Source organism: Pelophylax lessonae (genome assembly GCF_965119305.1).
Source record: "Pelophylax lessonae genome assembly, chromosome: 7".
In the NCBI taxonomy this organism is placed as follows: Eukaryota; Metazoa; Chordata; class Amphibia; order Anura; family Ranidae; genus Pelophylax; species Pelophylax lessonae.
This window is the reverse complement of record NC_138774.1, coordinates 203,234,750-203,254,289: the sequence shown is the minus strand read 5'-3', so window position 1 is coordinate 203,254,289 and position 19,540 is coordinate 203,234,750. Positions and strand designations below refer to the sequence as shown.

The window sequence follows — 19,540 nt, the reverse complement described above, 5'->3', positions numbered from 1 at the left end:
AATCTTGCTAGCTAAAATATTGTCACCTTTATATACTGTCACTAGGGGACTTGTAAGTGAAGTGAAAAAAATTTAATAAAAAAAAAAATAAACAGCCCTAATGCACACTTTGTACACATTCAAATAATTAGGATGCACTGATATGCAAGAGACCCATTGTACTATGCATATTTGGTATCCTGCATATGTTCGAGAAGTGGTTTTCTACCGGGCTGCCGGGGCAACAGCTCCGCCTTAGTGCAATTCTGTGTTAACTACTGTGTACAAAAAGGAGATAGAGAACACAGCCCACTCCTCCTCTCTGTACTATTGTCGGATAAACAGGAAGCTGTGCAGGGTGCACACCCACGTCCTACCAACCAATGAGGTCATCAGTTGCTAAGGACATGTCGGGCAGCCCACAAAGCTTTCTGTTTTACCAGCAACAGTACAGAAAGAGGCAGAGGGGAAAGAGCTGGGAGGAGGTGCGGGCTGTGCTCTCTTTCTCTCCTGTCTGTACACAGAAGTTAACACAGGATCGCTCTCAGATCCCAATGAACAGGGTTTGATTATCATCCCGCCTCCTCCTCACACTGCTCCTGTCTAGGCAGCAGAGGGGAGGTAATCAAACCTTGAACAGGTGGATCTGATAGTAATTCTGTGTTAACTCCTGCATACAGACAGGAGGGAGAGGAGCTGGGTTGGGGAGAGCAAAGGCCATACCTCCTCCCAGCTCTCGCTGTCACTACTCCTGTAGTGATGAGATAGATAGAATATGTGCTAGGAGGGGGAATTGGGGGAGGGGGGGGGGGGGGGTTTGGGAGGAAGTTGTGCTAGATGGGGGGGTCGGGGGGGGGGGGTTTGGAGGAGAAGATTTACAACCTACAGATCACTGAACTCTGCCCCACAGACTACATTTTAGTGCTTGGTCCCACCAAGGTAACGTGCAAAATTGCGCGTTTTCCCATACCGCACAAAAATGTGCTGCTTTTTGCAGACATGCATAGGTGCCATTAATTCTTAATGACATCTCCAAGCATCTGGCAAATGCATTTATATTCACGCCTGCTAAAAGGCATTGGTACTGCAGTACCATGCATTTTGGTGCTGCACAATGTTAAAGCGGAGTGCCACCCAAAAGTGGAACTTCCACTCATCTGCTTTCTCCTCCCCTCCGGTGCCACATTTGGCACCTTTCAGGGGGGAGGGGGGAACGGGTACCTGTTTCTGACAGGTACCCTTCCCCACTTCCGGGAGACAGCGCCAAGGCGCCATCCCTTTGACTTTCCGTCCCCTTTATCCTTCCCTCGCCGCCGAGCCAATGAGCATGCACAGTAGGGAACTGGCTGTGAAGCCGAAAGGCTTCATTGCCAAGTTCCATAAGAGTGAATGGCGGCGGCAGCCGATCCAAACATCGGCTGGGGTGCTGACATCATGGGCTCCCTGGACAGGTAAATGTCTACATATTAAAAGTCAGCAGCTACAGTATTTGTAGCTGCTGACTTTTAATTTTTTTTTCCACAGCTGGAACTCCACTTTAAAAATCATGCTGGAACCTGTTTGCATGGCTCACGCACATAGAGCAGCCCATTAAAAAATGTGATGTGCAGGAACAGGCAAAAAAAGCGTGTGCACTCGGATTCACCTCCTCGTGTGAATGAGCTCTCACACTGCTGTGCTATGGGTACCTTGAATGAAAAACACTGTATTGGAGGTTTAGGAAGAATTTAGGGGGTTAATTTTAGTATGACTAAAGAAACAAAGTAACAAAGGTTTTTAGTGTAAATTTTAGGTGTCTTTGAATTTTCTAATTTTTAAAAATTTTCAATATTTGTTATCACTGCAGCTTTTGCACCTGTATGTCAGAGCAATTTTTACTTTTTTGTATGAGCCTGTTTATTCAGAAATAACGTTATCATTATGACAAATGCACTATATTTTGTATTCCCTAGTTTTAGTAAATCAACCCTATTTTTTTATTTTCAGGACAACCAAGGTTTTGGTAAAGCTGTCTTAGAAAAATAATTGTATTTTCTATGCAATTTACAGAAAAAAAAAAAATGTAAAGAAGCTAACAAAAAAGTGTTAGTTAAAAAAGTGTTAATGTAGATAAAAGTATGAATTTAATTCTATAATTTTGCCCCTTTATAATGACATTAACCGGTTGCCGACTGCTCACAGTATATTTACTGCGGCAGTCAGCCCCGGCCAGGCAGAGTGACGTAGGTCTACGTCGCTCGCCTGTCACTCCTTTTAGAGCCAATAGCGGACGAGCGCGCGCCCGCCGAGTCGCGCGCCCGCCGAGGCTCGTTCACAGAGGAGTGCGGGCGTGTGACCGGCGGACCCGATGTCCAACGGGAGAAAGACAGAGCGGCTTATGTAAACAAGCCGCCTGTCATTCTCCCCTGTGTAAAAATGAAGATCAGACGGTTCTACTATGTAGAACCGTTGATCTTTGTTTTTACACTAGGAGACCTGTCCCACTACAGTTAGAATCACGCCCCTAGGACACACTTAACCCCTCCCTGTCCAATACAGTTAACCCCTTCCCTGCCAGTGTCATTTTTGCAGTAACAGTGCATATATATATAGCACTGATTACTGCAGTAATGTCACTGGTACCCCCAAAAGTGTCAAAAATGTCAGTCAAGGGTCCGATCTGTCCGCCGCAATGTCGCAGTACCGCAAAAAAAATCGCAGATCGCCGCCATTACTCGTTAAAAAAAAAAAACACCAAAAATGACAAAAATCTTTCCCTTTGTTAGTAAACACGATAACTTTTGCGCAAACCAATCAAAATGCGCTTTTTGCGATTTTTTTTACCAAACATATGTAGCGTAAAACAATTTGGCCGAAAATGTTAAAAAATTTTGATTTTTACATTTTTTTTGGGGGAATTTCTTATAAAAAAAGTGAAAAATATTGTTATTTTTGAAAAAATTAAGCTCTTTTTTTGTTTATAGCGCATGATCAAAAAATTGTACAGGTGATCAAATACCACCAAAAGAAAGCTCTGTTTGTGGGAAAAAAAGGACGTGAAATTCGTTTAGGTACAGCGTCGCACGACCGCGCAATTGTCCGTTAAAGTCACGCAGTAAAAAATCGCAAAAAACCCCCTGGTCAGGAAGGGGGTAAAATCTTCCGGGGCTTAAGTGGTTAAAATGAAAGTGTTACTAAACCCAGGACCCTGGTCTCCCACAGTACACAGAACATGGAAATGCAATTATTTTAGTAAATATAAACTGCTAAATACCTTTTCCCATCAGCAGTATATAGCAATCTTGTGACTTCTATCAGAGCCTGGTAAAGCTTGTAGGAGGAGTTTTCATACTGCACTGGCTGTCCTATCAGTATGTAGGACCCCTGACGCTCTGTCTGAACAGTGCTGATTGGCCCTGTGCTGATCACGTACACCCTCCAAAGATAAAAAGAAACTCTCCAGCAATATACACCAAACTGAGCATGTGCAGCCTGACTCCAGAAACTCTGTCTTATCAGGACAGGTTATGGGAACAATGCAAGAAGAGGAGGATCTGTGCATACAGGATCAAACAGCCTTTTTACACAATGAAGAGGATTAACCCCTTAGGTGAGTATGACAAGCATGCTTTACTGCATAAACAGACTGATTTTACTGTTGGGGATTTAGTAACACTTTAAGATTATGGTAAAAAAACATTGCAAAGTTTTTTACACATTAAATGAAGGCATGCTTTTTTTTTCAATTTTTCAAAAACATTTTTAGCGTGAGTAAAAAAAATTAAAATTAAAAATTAAAAACACAAATTTAAAAAAATTTAACTATTAATGGTTAAAAAAGAAGAGTGGAGATGATGGGTGGGAAAGGGGAGAGGGGCAAGGCATGCTATATATGCCCTGCAAACTTCCATACGATTTTTTTAGACGTGGCTAAAGTTTAACACTTTAAGGTTTAATTTCTGTATATAAAAATAATGATTTTAAGATACTTTAATTGAAAATATCTTTTTGATATACATTTGCATGACTTTCCCAGTAAAACAATTAACAGCACCATCTTTTAATTCTAAAAGTACTGCTCTTTCAAAAAAAAAAAAAAAAAATTGGGATTTTTAACTTACCGTAAAATTCATTTCTCTGATGTTCTTTGACGACACAGCTCCTGATCTTCTTAACCATTGGGTTATACTGCCCCCTACAGGCATAGGATACTAGGCAAAAATAAAATCTGGCTACGCCTATGGGCAGTCCCAGGGGGTATACTCCCTCTTTTCTGCCTAGTCAGGAGTAAAGACCTAGTTCCTTGCTGGGATCTCAGAAGAATTACAACTTCACAGAGGGGTGGGTGCAGTGTCCGTCAATGAACATCAGAGAAATAGATTTTACAGTAAGTCAAAAATCCCATTTTCTCTTGTTCAATGACAGACACAGCTCCTGATTTTATTAACCATTGGGACGTCCCAAAGCAGTGTTAAACACAGTGGCGGCTGGTGCTCAAAATTTTTGGGGGGGCGCAAAAAGAAAAATGTAATAGGTATTGCTTCGCGTCAAAAAACGCAGTAAAAAATTGCGTGACTTTGAAGTCATGGTACAGGCATGGCACAGGTGATGGTATAGGCATGGCATAGGTGATGGTACAGGCATGGCACAGGTGATGGTATAGGCATGGCATAGGTGATGGTAAAGGCATGGCACAGGTGATGGTATAGGCATGGCACAGATATGGTATAGGCATGTCACAGGTCATGGTACAGGAGATGGTATATGCCCCCTTTCAATGCAGTGACCAGCGTACATGCCCCCTTTCAATGCAGAGACCAGTGTACATGCCCCCTTCAATGCAGAGTTCAGCGTGCGTGCCCCCTTTCAATGCAGAGACCAGTGTACATGCCCCCTTCAATGCAGAGTTCAGCGTGCGTGCCCCCTTCAATGCAATGAACATTGTGCTGTGCCCCCTTCAATGCAATAAACACTGTGCTATGCCCCCTTCAATGCAATAAACACTGTGCTGTGCCCCCACAATGCAGAGTTCAGCGTGCATGCCCCCTTCAATGCAACTGTGCTGTGCCCCCTTCAATGCAATGAACAATGTGCTGTGCCCCCTTCAATGCAATAAACACTGTGCTGTGCCCCCTTCAATGCAATAAACACTGTGCTATGCCCCCTTCAATGCAATGAACACTGTGCTGTGCCCCAACAATACAGAGTTCAGCGTGCATGCCCCCTTCAATGCAACACTGTGCTGTGCCCCCTTCAATGCAATAAACACTGTGCTGTGCCCCCTTCAATGCAATAAACACTGTGCTGTGCCCCCTTCAATGCAATGAACACTGTGCTGTGCCCCCACAATGCAATGAACACTGTGCTGTGCCCCCTTCAATGCAATAAACACTGTGCTGTGCCCCCTTCAATGCAATAAACACTGTGCTGTGCCCCCTTCAATGCAATAAACACTGTGCTGTGCCCCCTTCAATGCAATAAACACTGTGCCCCCTTCAATGCAATGAACTCTGTGCTGTGCCACAACAATGCAGAGTTCAGCGTGCATGCCCCCTTCAATGCAATGAACACTGTGCTGTGCCCCCACAATGCAGAGTTCAGCGTGCATGCCCCCTTCAATGCAACTGTGCTGTGCCCCCTTCAATGCAATAAACACTGTGCAGAGTTCAGCGTGCGTGCCCCCTTCAATGCAACTGTTCCGTGCCCCCATCAATGCAGAGTTCAGCGTGCGAGCCCCTTTCAATGCAGAGCGCCACAGCATTGTCCCCAATCACTGCAGAGCGCCACAGCATTGTCCCCAATCACTGCAGAGCGCCACAGCATTGTCCCCAATGATTGCAGAGTGCCACAGCATTGTCCCCAATGATTGCAGAGTGCCACAGCATTGTACCCCAGTGATTGCAGAGCGCCACAGCATTGTCCCCCAATGATTGCAGAGCGACACAGCATTGTCCCCCAATGATTGCAGAGCGCCACAGCATTGTCCCCCAATGATTGCAGAGCGCCACAGCATTGTCCCCCAATGATTGCAGAGCGCCACAGCATTGTCCCCCAATGATTGCAGAGCGCCACAGCATTGTCCCCCAATGATTGCAGAGTGCCCACAGCATTGTCCCCCAATGATTGCAGAGCGCCACAGCATTGTCCCCCAATGATTGCAGAGTGCCAGCATTGTCCCCCAATGATTGCAGAGCGCCACAGCTTTGTCCCCCAATTATTGCAGAGTGCCACAGCATTGTACCCCAATGATTGCAGAGTGCCACAGCATTGTACCCCAATGATTGCAGAGTGGCCACAGCATTGTCCCCCAATGATTGCAGAGCGCCACAGCATTATCCCCCAATGATTGCAGAGCGCCACAGCATTGTCCCCCAATGATTGCAGAGCGCCACAGCTTTGTCCCCCAATGATTGCAGAGTGCCAGCATTGCCCCCCAATGATTGCAGAGCGCCAGCATTGTCCCCCAATGATTGCAGAGCGCCACAGCATTGTCCCCCAATGATTGCAGAGCGCCACAGCTTTGTCCCCCAATGATTGCAGAGTGCCAGCATTGCCCCCCAATGATTGCAGAGCGCCAGCATTGTCCCCCAATGATTGCAGAGCGCCAGCATTGTCCCCCAATGATTGCAGAGTGCCAGCGTGCGTGCTCCCTTCAAACTTACCTGGCGGCGGGGCGGCTCAGCTTCTTCCTCTTCTGCGGTGGGTCCTTCTCCCTCGTCTCGGCGGCGGGAACCGGCGGACGGCCTGCTCCCTTCAAACTTACCTGGCGGCGGCGCGGCTCAGCTTCTTCCTCCTCTTCTGCGGCGGGTCCTTCTCCCTCGTCTCGGCGGCAGGAACCGGCGGAAGGCCTCTCCTTTTCTCTGAGCGGCGGTGACGGTGAGTGACTGACGCACGCACCGGCACCGCCCCCATTGCGACGTCAGCGATATCCTGGATGATGATTGGTCCAGGCTGTAGACTGGACCAATCACAGCCAGGATATCAGAAAGTGGGGGTGTCCAACCGCAAAGACTTGCGCCCAGGATACCCCCTACCCCCTAGAAGGCAGCCAATCGGCGCCTCTTCTGGGACGTAACCCCCCCTCCCCCCAGCCACCAGTTCCTTCAGGCAAGGCCGGCGGACCCAATTTTCTTTTTGAACAACTTTATTTGTTCGTTTTGTTTTTTTTTCTTTTTTTTTAGGGGTAGGGGGCGGCGCCCTGGCGCCCCCTATGCACGGGCCGCCACTGGTTAAACATGAGGGGTGAGAACAGCGAAAAAGAAATTCCCAAGGCTAAACTATAGTCAACCAGGTAAACAGGAGCTTAACCAAAACAACTGGAGCCCACCTGAAAAGAACAATACACCCTCAAATAGGACCTCAACAGCAGCCTGCAAAACCTTGCAGCCAAAAGAAGCATCTACTTTATAGAATTTTGTGAAAGTGTGCACCGACGACCAGATGGCCACCTTGCAAACCTGCGTCACTGATGCCTGATGACGGAAGGCCCAGGAGGCAGTGAGCGCCCAAGTAGAGTGCACCTTAACAGGGAAAGGAGGAACCTGACCATTGATGGAATAGGCCTGAATCACCGTCTTTTTGATCCATCTGGAAATGGTCGCACAGGAAGCGAACAACCCTTTCTGAGGCCTATCCATGAGAACAAATAGTGAGTCTGACTTCCTAAAAGACTCCGTAGCTGCCAGTTACACCCTAATTGCCCGGACCACATCCAAGGTATGCAAGGCAATTTCCTTTGGATGTTTTAGCCTGGGACAAAGGGAAGGCAACACAATGTCTTCATTCAAATTAAAATCAGAGACAACCTTTGGATGGAACGACGGACAGGGGCAAAGAACCACCTTATCTCTGTGAACCACCAAGTAAGGTGAATGACAGGATAACGCCACCAATCCCGACACCCTGCATGCAGAGGTGATAACGACCAAAAAGGCCACCTTCTGGGACAGCATAAGCAGGGGAATCTCCCGAAATTCTCAAAAAGAGGTTTCTGGATGACTGAGAGTACCAAATTGAGGTTCCAAGGTGGTAACGGAGACCTCACTGGAGGGGCCAAGTGCCTAACTCCCTGAAGAAAAGTACACACCAGGGAGTGTGTGGCCAAGGGCCATTGAAAGAAGACTGCTAAGACCAACACCTGGCCCTTGATAGCTTCTGCTCAACCCCCCATTGAAGGAAGGTTAAGATCCGAGCCACCGAAAAAGAGTGAGGATGAACTCCAGGATCCTCACACCACGCAATGTACATCTTCCATGTACAATGGTAAATCTTACTAGCTTTTAAAACGGTTGTATACTGAAAAAAAACAAACAAACCCTGCAAGACAAAGGCATAATGAGCTAGTATGCATTGCATACTAGCTCATTATGAAATACTTACCTTAAAATGAAGCCCCGACACGGACCCCCGGACACCGCCGTGGGAGCTGACATGCTCCCTCTGCGTCTCTTCTGGGTTCAGCGGCTTCGGCGCTATGAGTTCCCAGAGTTGCGATGACATCACTCCTGCGCATGCGCGCGGGAGTCATTTTCCGGAAACTGCCCGGCATGGAACTCTGAAGGTCCGCCGGACCTTCAGAGCGCATGCGCCGCTAGTGTCAGCGGCTGAATGCAGGGCAAATATCTCCTAAACCATGCAGGTTTAGGAGATATTAATTGTACCTACAGGTAAGCCTTATTATAGGCTTACCTGTAGGTAAAAGTCACAAAAATTTGTATACTACTGCTTCAATAGCATTGGAATCACCAACTCAGACAAACTTCTATCCATCAGCACCTGGCATTCAACAGCCAAGCCGTCAAAGACAGCGACTGTAAAGCAGGATGAAAGATTGGTCCTTGGGGCAGCAGATCCTGAGAGGAAGCTTCCAAGGGAAGTCGACGACCAGCCCGAGTCGAGGCCAGTCCGGGCCACTAAGATGACCGGAATCCGCAAGAGGATCCTGTGACCGAGCCACAAACCTCTGCATCTTTCTGTTGAGCAGAGACGCCAACAGATCCACCTCGGGGATGCCCCACCGGAAAAACAACTGATGAACACCTCAGGATGAAGGGACCATTCCCCTTGGACCAATACCTGCCGACTGAGGTAGTCAGTGCATCAATGGTTGGTTGGGACCCAGAGGGCCCTGCAGCCTCCGAGAGGGGATCAGGTGGTGAGATGTGCTCCAAAGACTCCATGAGTCATCAGGGGAACCCCACAAAAAGTGTACAACACTGCGAAGGGACAACCCCCACCGCGCCGGCAGCACCACCCGGTCAGCAGGCATAAAGTACCAAGCGATCCTCTGCAGAGAGGACCCCACCAGACTCACCACCCAGCAGAAACAGTTACCAGCAGCCACCAGGATAATCTGCATTCCACGTGCGGCGATCAGGAAGTGAAAAGATCCAGGAGTGAGCACCAGGGGATGAGAAGGGGCTCCCACTGCCAAAATCGCCGTCCACAGGGCTCCACTGTCATGCCCGCCGCTATTTTCAATAGCAAACCACCGCAAAATGGCCACTGGAATACACAAACATGGCCGCCGTGCATTGAGCACACAAGGCTACAGCAAAATGGCGGCCCTGTTTGGCACCACGAGGATCCCAGGGAGCCATCCCCACCAGGAGAACACAATGGCTTGGCAAGAGGGATTCCCCTTTTCAACCCTGTCTGTGTTGAGGGGGGAATTGAGTGAATTTCTTTCCTGCCACCCGCCGGTCTTAGTGAATCTGTTGCAAAGTTTATTATCTGAATATCTGCCAGTAGCAGCGTTTCCTCGTGCAGGCTGACAATAAAAAACATTCCGTATCATTATTTTCAACCTGCCGTGAATGCTCCCTTAGTTAGTGATTGGGCTGCCTATTAGATAGACAGCTTAAAGGCAAACTGTAAAACACACAACGGGGAGACATCGCTGATGCTACCTGCAGGACAATGGCTTAGCACTGTCAGTCTGCAACAGGAACTGCTGTTATCCGCAAGATCTTTAGGTAAGAAGTTTTGCAATAAATTGGTAAAACAATTTTCCTAAGAAAACTGCATACAATGGGGCATGATGCAATGTAATAGATGAAAAATAAAAAGATTTTTGGATTTGACATTCACTTTAACTTGGTATAATGTCAACCCTTGGAACACCTTTACTTTTTTATTTTGGAACATACATTTTCATAGTAGGAAAAGTAATCCTGTTTATGGAAGAATAGGACATAAGTCTGGAGAGTGATGTCTTATGTCTAACAGTGGAAAATAAATCTATCTCACTAAATCACGCAGAAAGTGAATTTGTGCCTAAATAAGGGATTCTATAGATAGCCATCTGTTTCAGATTAAGGGTTTTCCGTGCAAGGTTTCTAAATTTGTTCCATTACTCGTAACATCCTTCTGGAAGAGGAGGAGGAGGGGGGCAGACAAAACCTGATAGCATGCAATGTATGCTACTGTAGTATGAGGTCAGTACAGGACAAGACCCTCAAACGAACAGGTACAAACTGGAACTAACTCCCCGAAGTAAAGTCAAACATTGTGGTGGGCTCTAGACAAAATTTCCATCATGTTACTCACCATTTCTTTATGGTTGGGGTAAAATGTTTGCTCTATTAGAGGGAATTCCTCTGGACCCAGCTTCTTATGCAGACGCACTAGTTGGGAAAACTGAAAGATTAACGGAAAAAACAGCGTGAGAATGGTAATGCTATGAAGAGGAGCTTTCACAAGAATACAAAAACATTTATCGCTAACTGGAAATCAATACAGACTATTATACAGCTATGTGAAAAAAAGATAAGTACATCTCAAGGAATATGATGACTTTTTCCACATACAGTATTTTGAATAGGCAATTAAATCTTGAGTCACATAGTGCCTACAGCTAAAGGTGATTTACTTGAACAAATGACACATAAAATTGATATTAATCTAAATTAACAAAAATGCAGACTTGTCCCATAGAAAAAGTAAGCACAACCCTATGTTTACAACCACATCAAATCCATAAAATTGGAATCCAGTGTTCCCGATTAGGTGCCAGTGATTAGAACCTCCTTAGGGAGAGTGCAGGTGGATCCTGTATCATCCAAACCTCAGACATCTAGGGTGTGGTGTTCTCTCTGCTATTGACACATAATATGTCATCATTCCAATATCAATTGAGCTCTCCAACGCCCTCAGAAAAGTGTTATGCCTAGTACACAGGATAACAAAATCGAATGAAATTTACTGATGTTGGAGCAATCGTCTGTTAATCTGATTGCTAGTAAAATTATCTGAAGGGACAAGCACGAAAGCGTTTACCATACAATAACAGAACGAAAAGTTTAACCACTGGCACATCACTGGACTGCAAGTGACTATACCAGGATGATGCCTGCAGTATTGTTTTTTTAGAGCCGGCCATTAGCTTTCTTGTAAAAGCAATTCTAGCAGCTAACTAGCTGCTGGATTGCTTTTACAAGCAGTGGGAGAGGATGTCCCCCTCACTTTACCTTCCATGGCTTTCCCGTGGTCTCTCGTGCCAATGGGAGCCCTAGCTGGCGCTTCTGCCAGCTGATCATAGAGGCAAACAGAGACCAGATCTGCTCTGTTTACCTGTATGATATAAAAAATGTGAAGTGATGAGCATACATCACTCCCAACGCCAGATGTAAAAAGAAAAAGCATTTGATCACACTGATCTTGGTGTGATCAAATGCTTTTAAGGGCAGAGGAGAATCTGGGGTCTAATAGACTCCATATCTCTCCATAAAGAGTACCTGTCACTACCTATAGCTATGACAGGGGATACAATAAAAGTAATTAAAAAATTGAGATGAGTGCCCCCATCCCTGTGTACAAAGACAAGCACACAAGTTGGTCCCGCAATCAACCCACAAATGTGAGGCATCACCGCGAACATCAGATCATGGGCAGTATTTCTAGCACCAGACCTCCTGTGTAAATGAAGTGGTAACCTGTAAAGGTTTTTAAATCGTTGCCTATGGATAGTAAAATTTACATTGTTTGCCGTCGTTGTATGGGTGTGCGCAATTTACAAGTGTGACATGTTAGGGATCTATTTATTCACATCATCTATCACATCTGACCAAACAATTGAGTATTATATTGTGTTCTTGTACATGAAAAAATTAAAAAAAAAAAATTTCCCTAAAAAATTGCATTTGAAAAACCGCTGTTTAAATACCATGTGACATAAAACTTATGGCACCAACTTATTCTCTAGGGCCTCTGCTTTAACAAATATATATAATGTTTAGGGGTAATAAGTCATTTTCTAGCAAAAAATTACAGATTTTTACACGTAAACAGAAGTGTCAGTATAAGAAAAAGGTCTGGTCCTAAAGTGGTTAATCAGTACAGTATTCACTCATAAAAAATCGAGTGACCAAGATCGTGCGTGTTTGGAAATTAAAAAATACAGTACAATACATTACATCATCAAGGGTTGTTGTATTCTGTCTTACGAGAATTTTCCTAACATTAGTAACCTATTCGTTTTACATAAATGACTAGCATGCAAAAAAAAAACAAAAAAGTGATTTAAACAGATCACCAAATTATTTAACTTCAATCATTCCACAGTAAGGAAAAAATAATTTAAAAGTGGCATTGATTTCAAACAATACTTAATTTATCCAGGACTGGCTGACTCCCCTAAATTTCATTGTAAGGTGTTTTAATCTACAATTGGAAAGAGATTGCATCAGTTCAACCTGCATGATGATGAAATCGAGGCAGGCTTTCCCGTACAGGGATCTTGAGGAATGATGATAAAAAAAGTCTGTCTAGGGAAACTGTAACTGAGAGACAGACTCAAATAGCATACGGCATCCAGATAGTGGAGGGGAATTTCCATAGAAAATTGGGTTTGTCTGTTAGCCTTTGAGCAACATCTTTTTATCTTTGTGTTAGCCATTACCTTATATGGAGAATTATGTTTTGCATTTTTGTATTAGACATGTTAATGTCTTTGCTGTATGAACAACCACGTTCAATACGTTGTTGAATATACACACATTTTTATCATTATTTATTAATAACAAATTTAAATTTTTTATACAATTTTTCTATACTTACTCTTTATACTTTGTATGTAGGTTATTATAGTCTCAATCAGTGTGGAATTTTCTTTTCTTTTCTTAAAATTCCTGGGATGATACCTACCTTTAGTTCCAAACTACAGTAAATCCCCCCTTCTTTTTCTTTGGAATTTCCTTAGGATGTCTAGGAGCAATACAGAGAGATGGGAGAACAATGTCCTGGTTGTGGTGAAAGGAAGAAATAGCCTGAATCATGGTCAAATAACCATGCAGACAAGAGGTCCAGTTTTGAATGGATAACCAAATCACTCTGAGCTCCAGAAAGTCAATCAGGAGACGAGCTTCTTCCACTGACTAGGTTTTTTATACTGATAGAGTTTCGAGGACTCCTCAGGAGAACCTTCCAGACTAATGGAAGGAAGGATTTCTCTGACTTCAGAGCTTGTCTGGTTTCGGGGGTATGGTGAATGTGATAGTCCAGAGAATGTGCCTTCTTATACCACAAAGCCGGAATATTGAGTCACAATGGCTTGGAATGGAATCATATGGAAATTCCTCAAACAAAGCCACCATTAGGTCAGGACAGAGCAGTAGCCAGGATAAGGCTTAGACACTCCAATGGCACTTTTCCACTGCAAGTACCGGCTAGTACCGGCTCGGCTCTTCTCGGCCCTGCTTGGCCTGGTTTGCTTTTCCACTGCTGGTACCGCATGGTATAGGGTCGGAACGGTTCGGTACGGTACGGTATAGGTTTGCTTTTCCACTAAAGCAGTACTAAAGTTAAGTGGGTGGGATAACAACGGGGTGGGTGGGATTCTCTGACCAATCAGTGGCTAGTAGTGACTGCATGCAAAGGATTGTGGGATATGGTACCAGTTTGGTACCTGTTGGAACCACAATCGAGTAGGTACTGTTTTTTCAGGGCCGTACCGTACCGTACCGTTCGGTTCCATGCAGTGGAAATGCAAACCTATACCGTACCGAACCGTTCCGACCCTATACCATGCGGTACCAGCAGTGGAAAAGCACAAAAGGGTGCCGAACCGGTACGGTTCCATGCAGTGGAAAAGCGCCACAAGTGGTGAGTTGGTTCCAGCACTGACAGAACAGTCTGTTGGACATTAACTGATATCTGTGCTGACTGTTTCCTTAGAAGAAGGTCACCTTGGTACCCCACAATTGGAGTGCCCGGTGAACAAAGCAAGGTACAGTAGACAGACCAAAAGGAAGGGCAATGAACTGGTAATGTGGTAATAGGTCAGGACAGAGCAGAAGCCAGGATAAGGCTTAGACACTCCAAGTGGTGAGTTGGTTCCAGCACTGACAGAACAGTCTGTTGGACATTAACTGATATCTGTGCTGACTGTTTCCTTAGAAGAAGGTCACCTTGGTACCCCACAATTGGAGTGCCCGGTGAACAAAGCAAGGTACAGTACACAGACCAAAAGGAAGGGCAATGAACTGGTAATGTGTTGTGCCCACCATCAAACACAGACAGCTTTGATGAGTTGGAAAGATAGGGAAATGCAAGTAGGCATCCCTAATGTCCACAGAGAGCAGGTCTACTGGTTAAGTGGGGAGAAATGGCTGACCTTGTAATTTCCATGGGGAATTTTTGTACCCAAAGAACCTTTAGATCCAATATTGTGCGAATTCCTTCTTTGGGTTTGAGAACAGAGAACGTGTTTGAGAAGAAACCCTGGAATCTTTACTTTTCTGGCTCCTCCTGACAAAGAAGCTGTACCAGAGCATTGTGGAGGTCTGCTAGTCTTTGTGGGGATGTTGGTAGATTTCACAACATGAAGCATTTAAAATTCTTCCTTGTAGCACCTGGATACCATGTTTTGGACTCAAGCATCTAAAATGTCCAGGGACCAGGTGGATGCAAAGGCTACCACACATCCCCACACTCTGACAAGTGGAGGCTGGTGCCTCCCATCGAAGGCCATACAGAATAAGCACTAATGCTCCATGGACTTCCATTTGAATAAAAGGGTTCTTTGTATACCACCGGTAAAAAATCCATTCTGGAAATTTGGCATACAATATTCAACAGCCTGTCCACAAGCATGAGCGCCAGTTGTTGGAGAACTGCAGTATCCATAATGATAGAATCAGGATATCTAGAGATATCATTGGACCAGGTGCTCAAGGTCTAGAAGATGGACATGGCCATAATGGCAGGTTGCAGTGCAGGGCCCAAGAGGGAGAATAATGCCTTGAACAGGGCTTCTAGCCTTGTATGCACATGATCTTTAAACACCATGAGGTACTCCACAGGAATATTTACAGATCTGTTAAGACAGAAAATAGCCTGGATCCACTACAAGGAGGACCCACTTTTAAGGAACCCCTCCTCAATAGGATTTTCCTGGACAAAGCGTTTGGGAGAAGTAAACATTTGTCCAGATTAGGCCAATCGCTATACACAACAGGCTGCAGAAGTGAGTGAAGTGGGAACGTTTTTAACAGACTGGCGACTTTTTTTTTTTGTCAATTTTTTTTTTATTGCTTTTAAAAGAGAAAAAACACCATGCAGGTCGGAACATACAAAAAAAAAAAAAACTCGTCAAGCAGGGCGGAATATACAAAACAAGCAAAACGAAAAAAATCATCAAAAGCACCCTCCCCCCCCCATTTCCTCTCCAACCAGGTCCACCACCCTGCAGGCAACTTCACCATCCCAGGATATAAGTCCCCCTTAGGAGACGTGAATAACCGATGCTATAATACCCGTACATACAATAAAACACATACATTTGCAGCCTCTAGGATGATAATGTGATTGAGCACAATGCCAGGCGCCTCCTACATCACCTTCAATCCAATTTTCTCCCAAGTATCCATTATTCAGACTACCTTATGTGATAGAGGCAGGGCTCTTCAGCCAGATCCTCCACACCTTATCAAACTTCTTTGGGCAGCCTCTGCTCAAATATGTGGCTTTATAGAATGGAGTCACCTTTTTCACAAGTCCTTTCCAATAAGACATAGAGGGTGTCATTGGCTTTTTCCAATAGAGGATCAGTGCCTTGAGGGCATAGAATAGAAACAGACTAAGTAAGGTACACTGGGCCCTAGTTGGTGCCAGGTTCTCCACTAGACCAAGCAGACAGGTGGACACGGTCATAGGCACCGGCACAGAGGTGATCTCCACGACACAGCGCACAACAGCAGTCCAGAACTCCTGAGCTATGGGGTAGTGCCAAAATATATGACTAAAGTTAGCCGGAGCATATGAGCAGCGCCAACACTCTGCCGAGGTCCCTGGGTAAATTTTAGTCTTGCAGGAGTATAGTATATCCTATGCAGGAATTTAAACTGAATTGCAAATACTAAATGTGCAAAGAGGAAACTCCATACATCATCCCAATCCTCTCCTCCCAAGTCCAGAAACCTCAATTAACCATTGTTCTCTACAACTGGCTACTGAGGGGGTTGAAACAGGGAAGAAGTCCTTATATAATTCCGATAGGAGTTTTTTCATGGCTTCATCCAGTATGACGTTCTCCAAGGCGGAGGGCTTAATTTCCACCCTGGTGGTGCCAAACTGGGAGATGAATGCGTGTCTCAGCTGCAGGTAATGGAAGAGATACGGGTTGAGCAAGCTAAATCTTTGTTTAAGATTGGCAAATTGAGATAATTCACCACCCCTGGTGATTTCACTCAAGGTCTTAACCCCCTTAAGCCCAGAGACCTATCCTGGGTGGTGAGTTTCCCCCATATGAATGAACCAATTAAGCCAAGGGGAATTGCGGAGAAAATATAAAAAAACAGAGAAGATCTTCATTTTTAAGAGGTTTCTTCATCCCAAAACCGACAAAGGGAGATTCTTCCATACCTCTGCCCTTCTTTAAAGGAGGTCAAGCAGAAGCAGAAGATTCAGATTAAGGTAATCTGCCACCCTTGCAGAAATGCAAACCCCCAAACATGTGAAGCTAGTAACCCATTGCAGTGGCAACGCTGCATCGACCGTTGCCCTAGTGCCCGGGTCAAGCGGAAGAATGGTCCATTTGTCCCAGTTCACTTTAAAGCCGGAAAGGCCGGCCACAGAGATGGACCCGGATCCTGTAAAAATAATAACATGTCGTTCACATACAATGCCAGGCATTCTCTGATAGACCCAACCTCCAATGCACCTACCTCAGGGGAGGAGTGCAACGCCACAGCCACTGGTTCGATCATCGAAGAAAACAGGAAGAGCGACAACGGGCACCACTTCCTGGTCCCCCTGCCAGCCTTAAAGAAAGGCGATATCAAGGACCCTGTTTTTAACGCCATCCAGGGCTCATTATGCAATAAAGGCACCCACTTACAGTAACTCGGACCAAATCCTACACGCTTCAACACTGCCTTCATATACCCCCAAGTCACAGAATCAAAGGCCTTGGCTATGACCGCCTAGTCCCCAGTGTCTTATGAGTAACAATACGATGGAAATTAGTGTCAGTGGACTTCCATGGCATGAAGCCTGTTTGATTAATATCTACTAGGGCTGAAAGCACCACTGACAGCCTAGTAGCCGGGACCTTCATAAGGATTTTTAGATCAGCATTAAGGAGGGCTGTTGGCCTATAGGAGGAGCAGCATGTATGATCCCTACCTGGTTTAGGCAGGAGAACCACATATGCTTCCAACATAGATGATGGCAACACCTCACGTTCAAAGTAATGAGAGCACAGTGATTGCAATCTGGGTGCTAGCGTATCAGACTACTGTCAATACCACTCTACCGGGAACCCATCAGGGCCAGGAGATTTGTACAGGGGGAACAAAAGAATAGCTGCCTCTATTTCTTTAAGAGTAATATTCCTATCAAGCCAGGCACTGTCATCAGCTTCCGAAACAGGCATAGGAAGATCAGAGAGAGAACCCATCAACTCTGCCTCATCCTCTATGGGTATTGGAGAATATACCCCTGAGTAATACTCTACAAAGATATTCATAATGGCGTCAAGATCCTTAACCAACTCCCCGCTTGGGAACGAATATAGGGAACGGTAACCGGTGCCCTCTGATCCGCCACAAGCAATGCCAATAACTTGCCATTTTTGTAACCCTTTTAAAAAAGGGACCTCGCTCTATGAAGCAAGGTAGTATGTGGCAAGTTAGTAGCAAACAAGGAAAGTTGACATTTGGCTCCCTCTAGGAGTGCATAAGTTACATCAAACGGGGCAGCTGCATATTCCCCCTCCAGCCTACGTTCCACTGTCTGCAAGGCCTCACTCTCCGCATTATAGTCATTACGGACTGCCTTAATGGCCAATGTGTATTGTCCCTGCATTACAGCTTTGAATGTGTCCCAAACCACCGTATCTGCCGCAGAGGAAGAATTTTCATCCCAAAAATTCGACATAGGAGATCGTACCTTCTGTACCACCTGCTCCGTTTGCAACCAACCAGACGACAAGCGCCATGCACTTCCTCCACTCCCGGCTGTCAACGAGAGAGTCATCAATAAAGGGTCATGATCCGACAAACCACCCACCAGATAGAAGGCAGCATAAACTAAATGCAAACAACTGGTGTTAGCAAAGGCGAGATCAATTCTGGACTCAGTTTTATGTGTTCGAGACAAACATGATTAACTCAGAACACCCAGGTTCTTCCACCGCCATAGCTCAGTAAGATGAGCAGCAGATACCCAGGAGAGGAGATCAGTGGAAGCCAGTCGCTGCAGGTTAGAGGTAACTAGTCCGCCGTGCAGAATAGCATTAAAGTCAACAGCTAGGAGAAGAGGAAGATGCATACTGGTATAAGGAGCTAACGTCACTAATAAATCATATAATACTTGCAGCTGAAAGGGTGGTGGTAAGTAAATGCTAGACATCACCATTGTTGTTTGATACATATCTAGTACTAGAATAACATATCGCCCTCCTGGATCAGAGATCACCTTCCGAATGGAGCAAGGTATACACTTACTGAACAAAATAGTTACTCCCCTGGCATATGAGGAATAAGCGGCATGGAACATATGCTGTATCCATGGCCTACGTAATAACACCTTGCTCCCATCCAAATGCGTCTCCTGTAAGAGGATAATCTGCGGTCTGACTACGTTTAGATAGCTAAACATGGCTGCCCTTTTTACTTTATCATTAAGTCCCCGGACATTCCAGGATAGTATTTTAACTGACTTAGCCATAATAATATTTTAACTTATATGGCGACTTATCCAGGAAGACAGAGTAAGGTCAACAGTCCTGCCTCTGTATTCCAAAGAAGCTGCAAAGAAAAATAAGATTAGTAAGACGGAGTTGCAGAATATCCCCACATGGTGGCGCCTGGAACCTGGAGAAACTGACCCTGCTGTAATACCTAATAACAAAACAACTTAGAAACCTGGCATTCAGCTTATACCCAAAACCCACAACAACAGTCACCGGAAGTAGCTTGCACTTTGGCAGATGTTGATCATCTGCAATCGTCCTGTGGGAAAAATGTCCAACAGAAAAGAACAAAAAAACTGTAGTAAAAGAGAAATAAAAGGGGATTTTTGACTTAACGTAAAATCCATTTCTTTGATGTTCATTGATAGATACAGCTCCTGATTCTTCTTT

At 45.1% G+C, this 19,540-nt stretch overlaps 1 protein-coding gene across 4 annotated transcripts in view; it reads right to left on the bottom strand.

The window, feature by feature from the left end:
• Window positions 1-19,540, bottom strand: part of SYN1 (synapsin I) — a 253,699-nt gene that overhangs the window by 127,901 nt on the left and 106,258 nt on the right. For all 4 annotated transcript variants that reach the window (XM_082263912.1, XM_082263909.1, XM_082263910.1 and 1 more), the window contains exon 5: window positions 10,507-10,596. In XM_082263912.1, coding sequence (XP_082120038.1) covers window positions 10,507-10,596 — 90 coding nt within the window. The remainder of the gene's footprint in view (window positions 1-10,506; window positions 10,597-19,540) is intronic.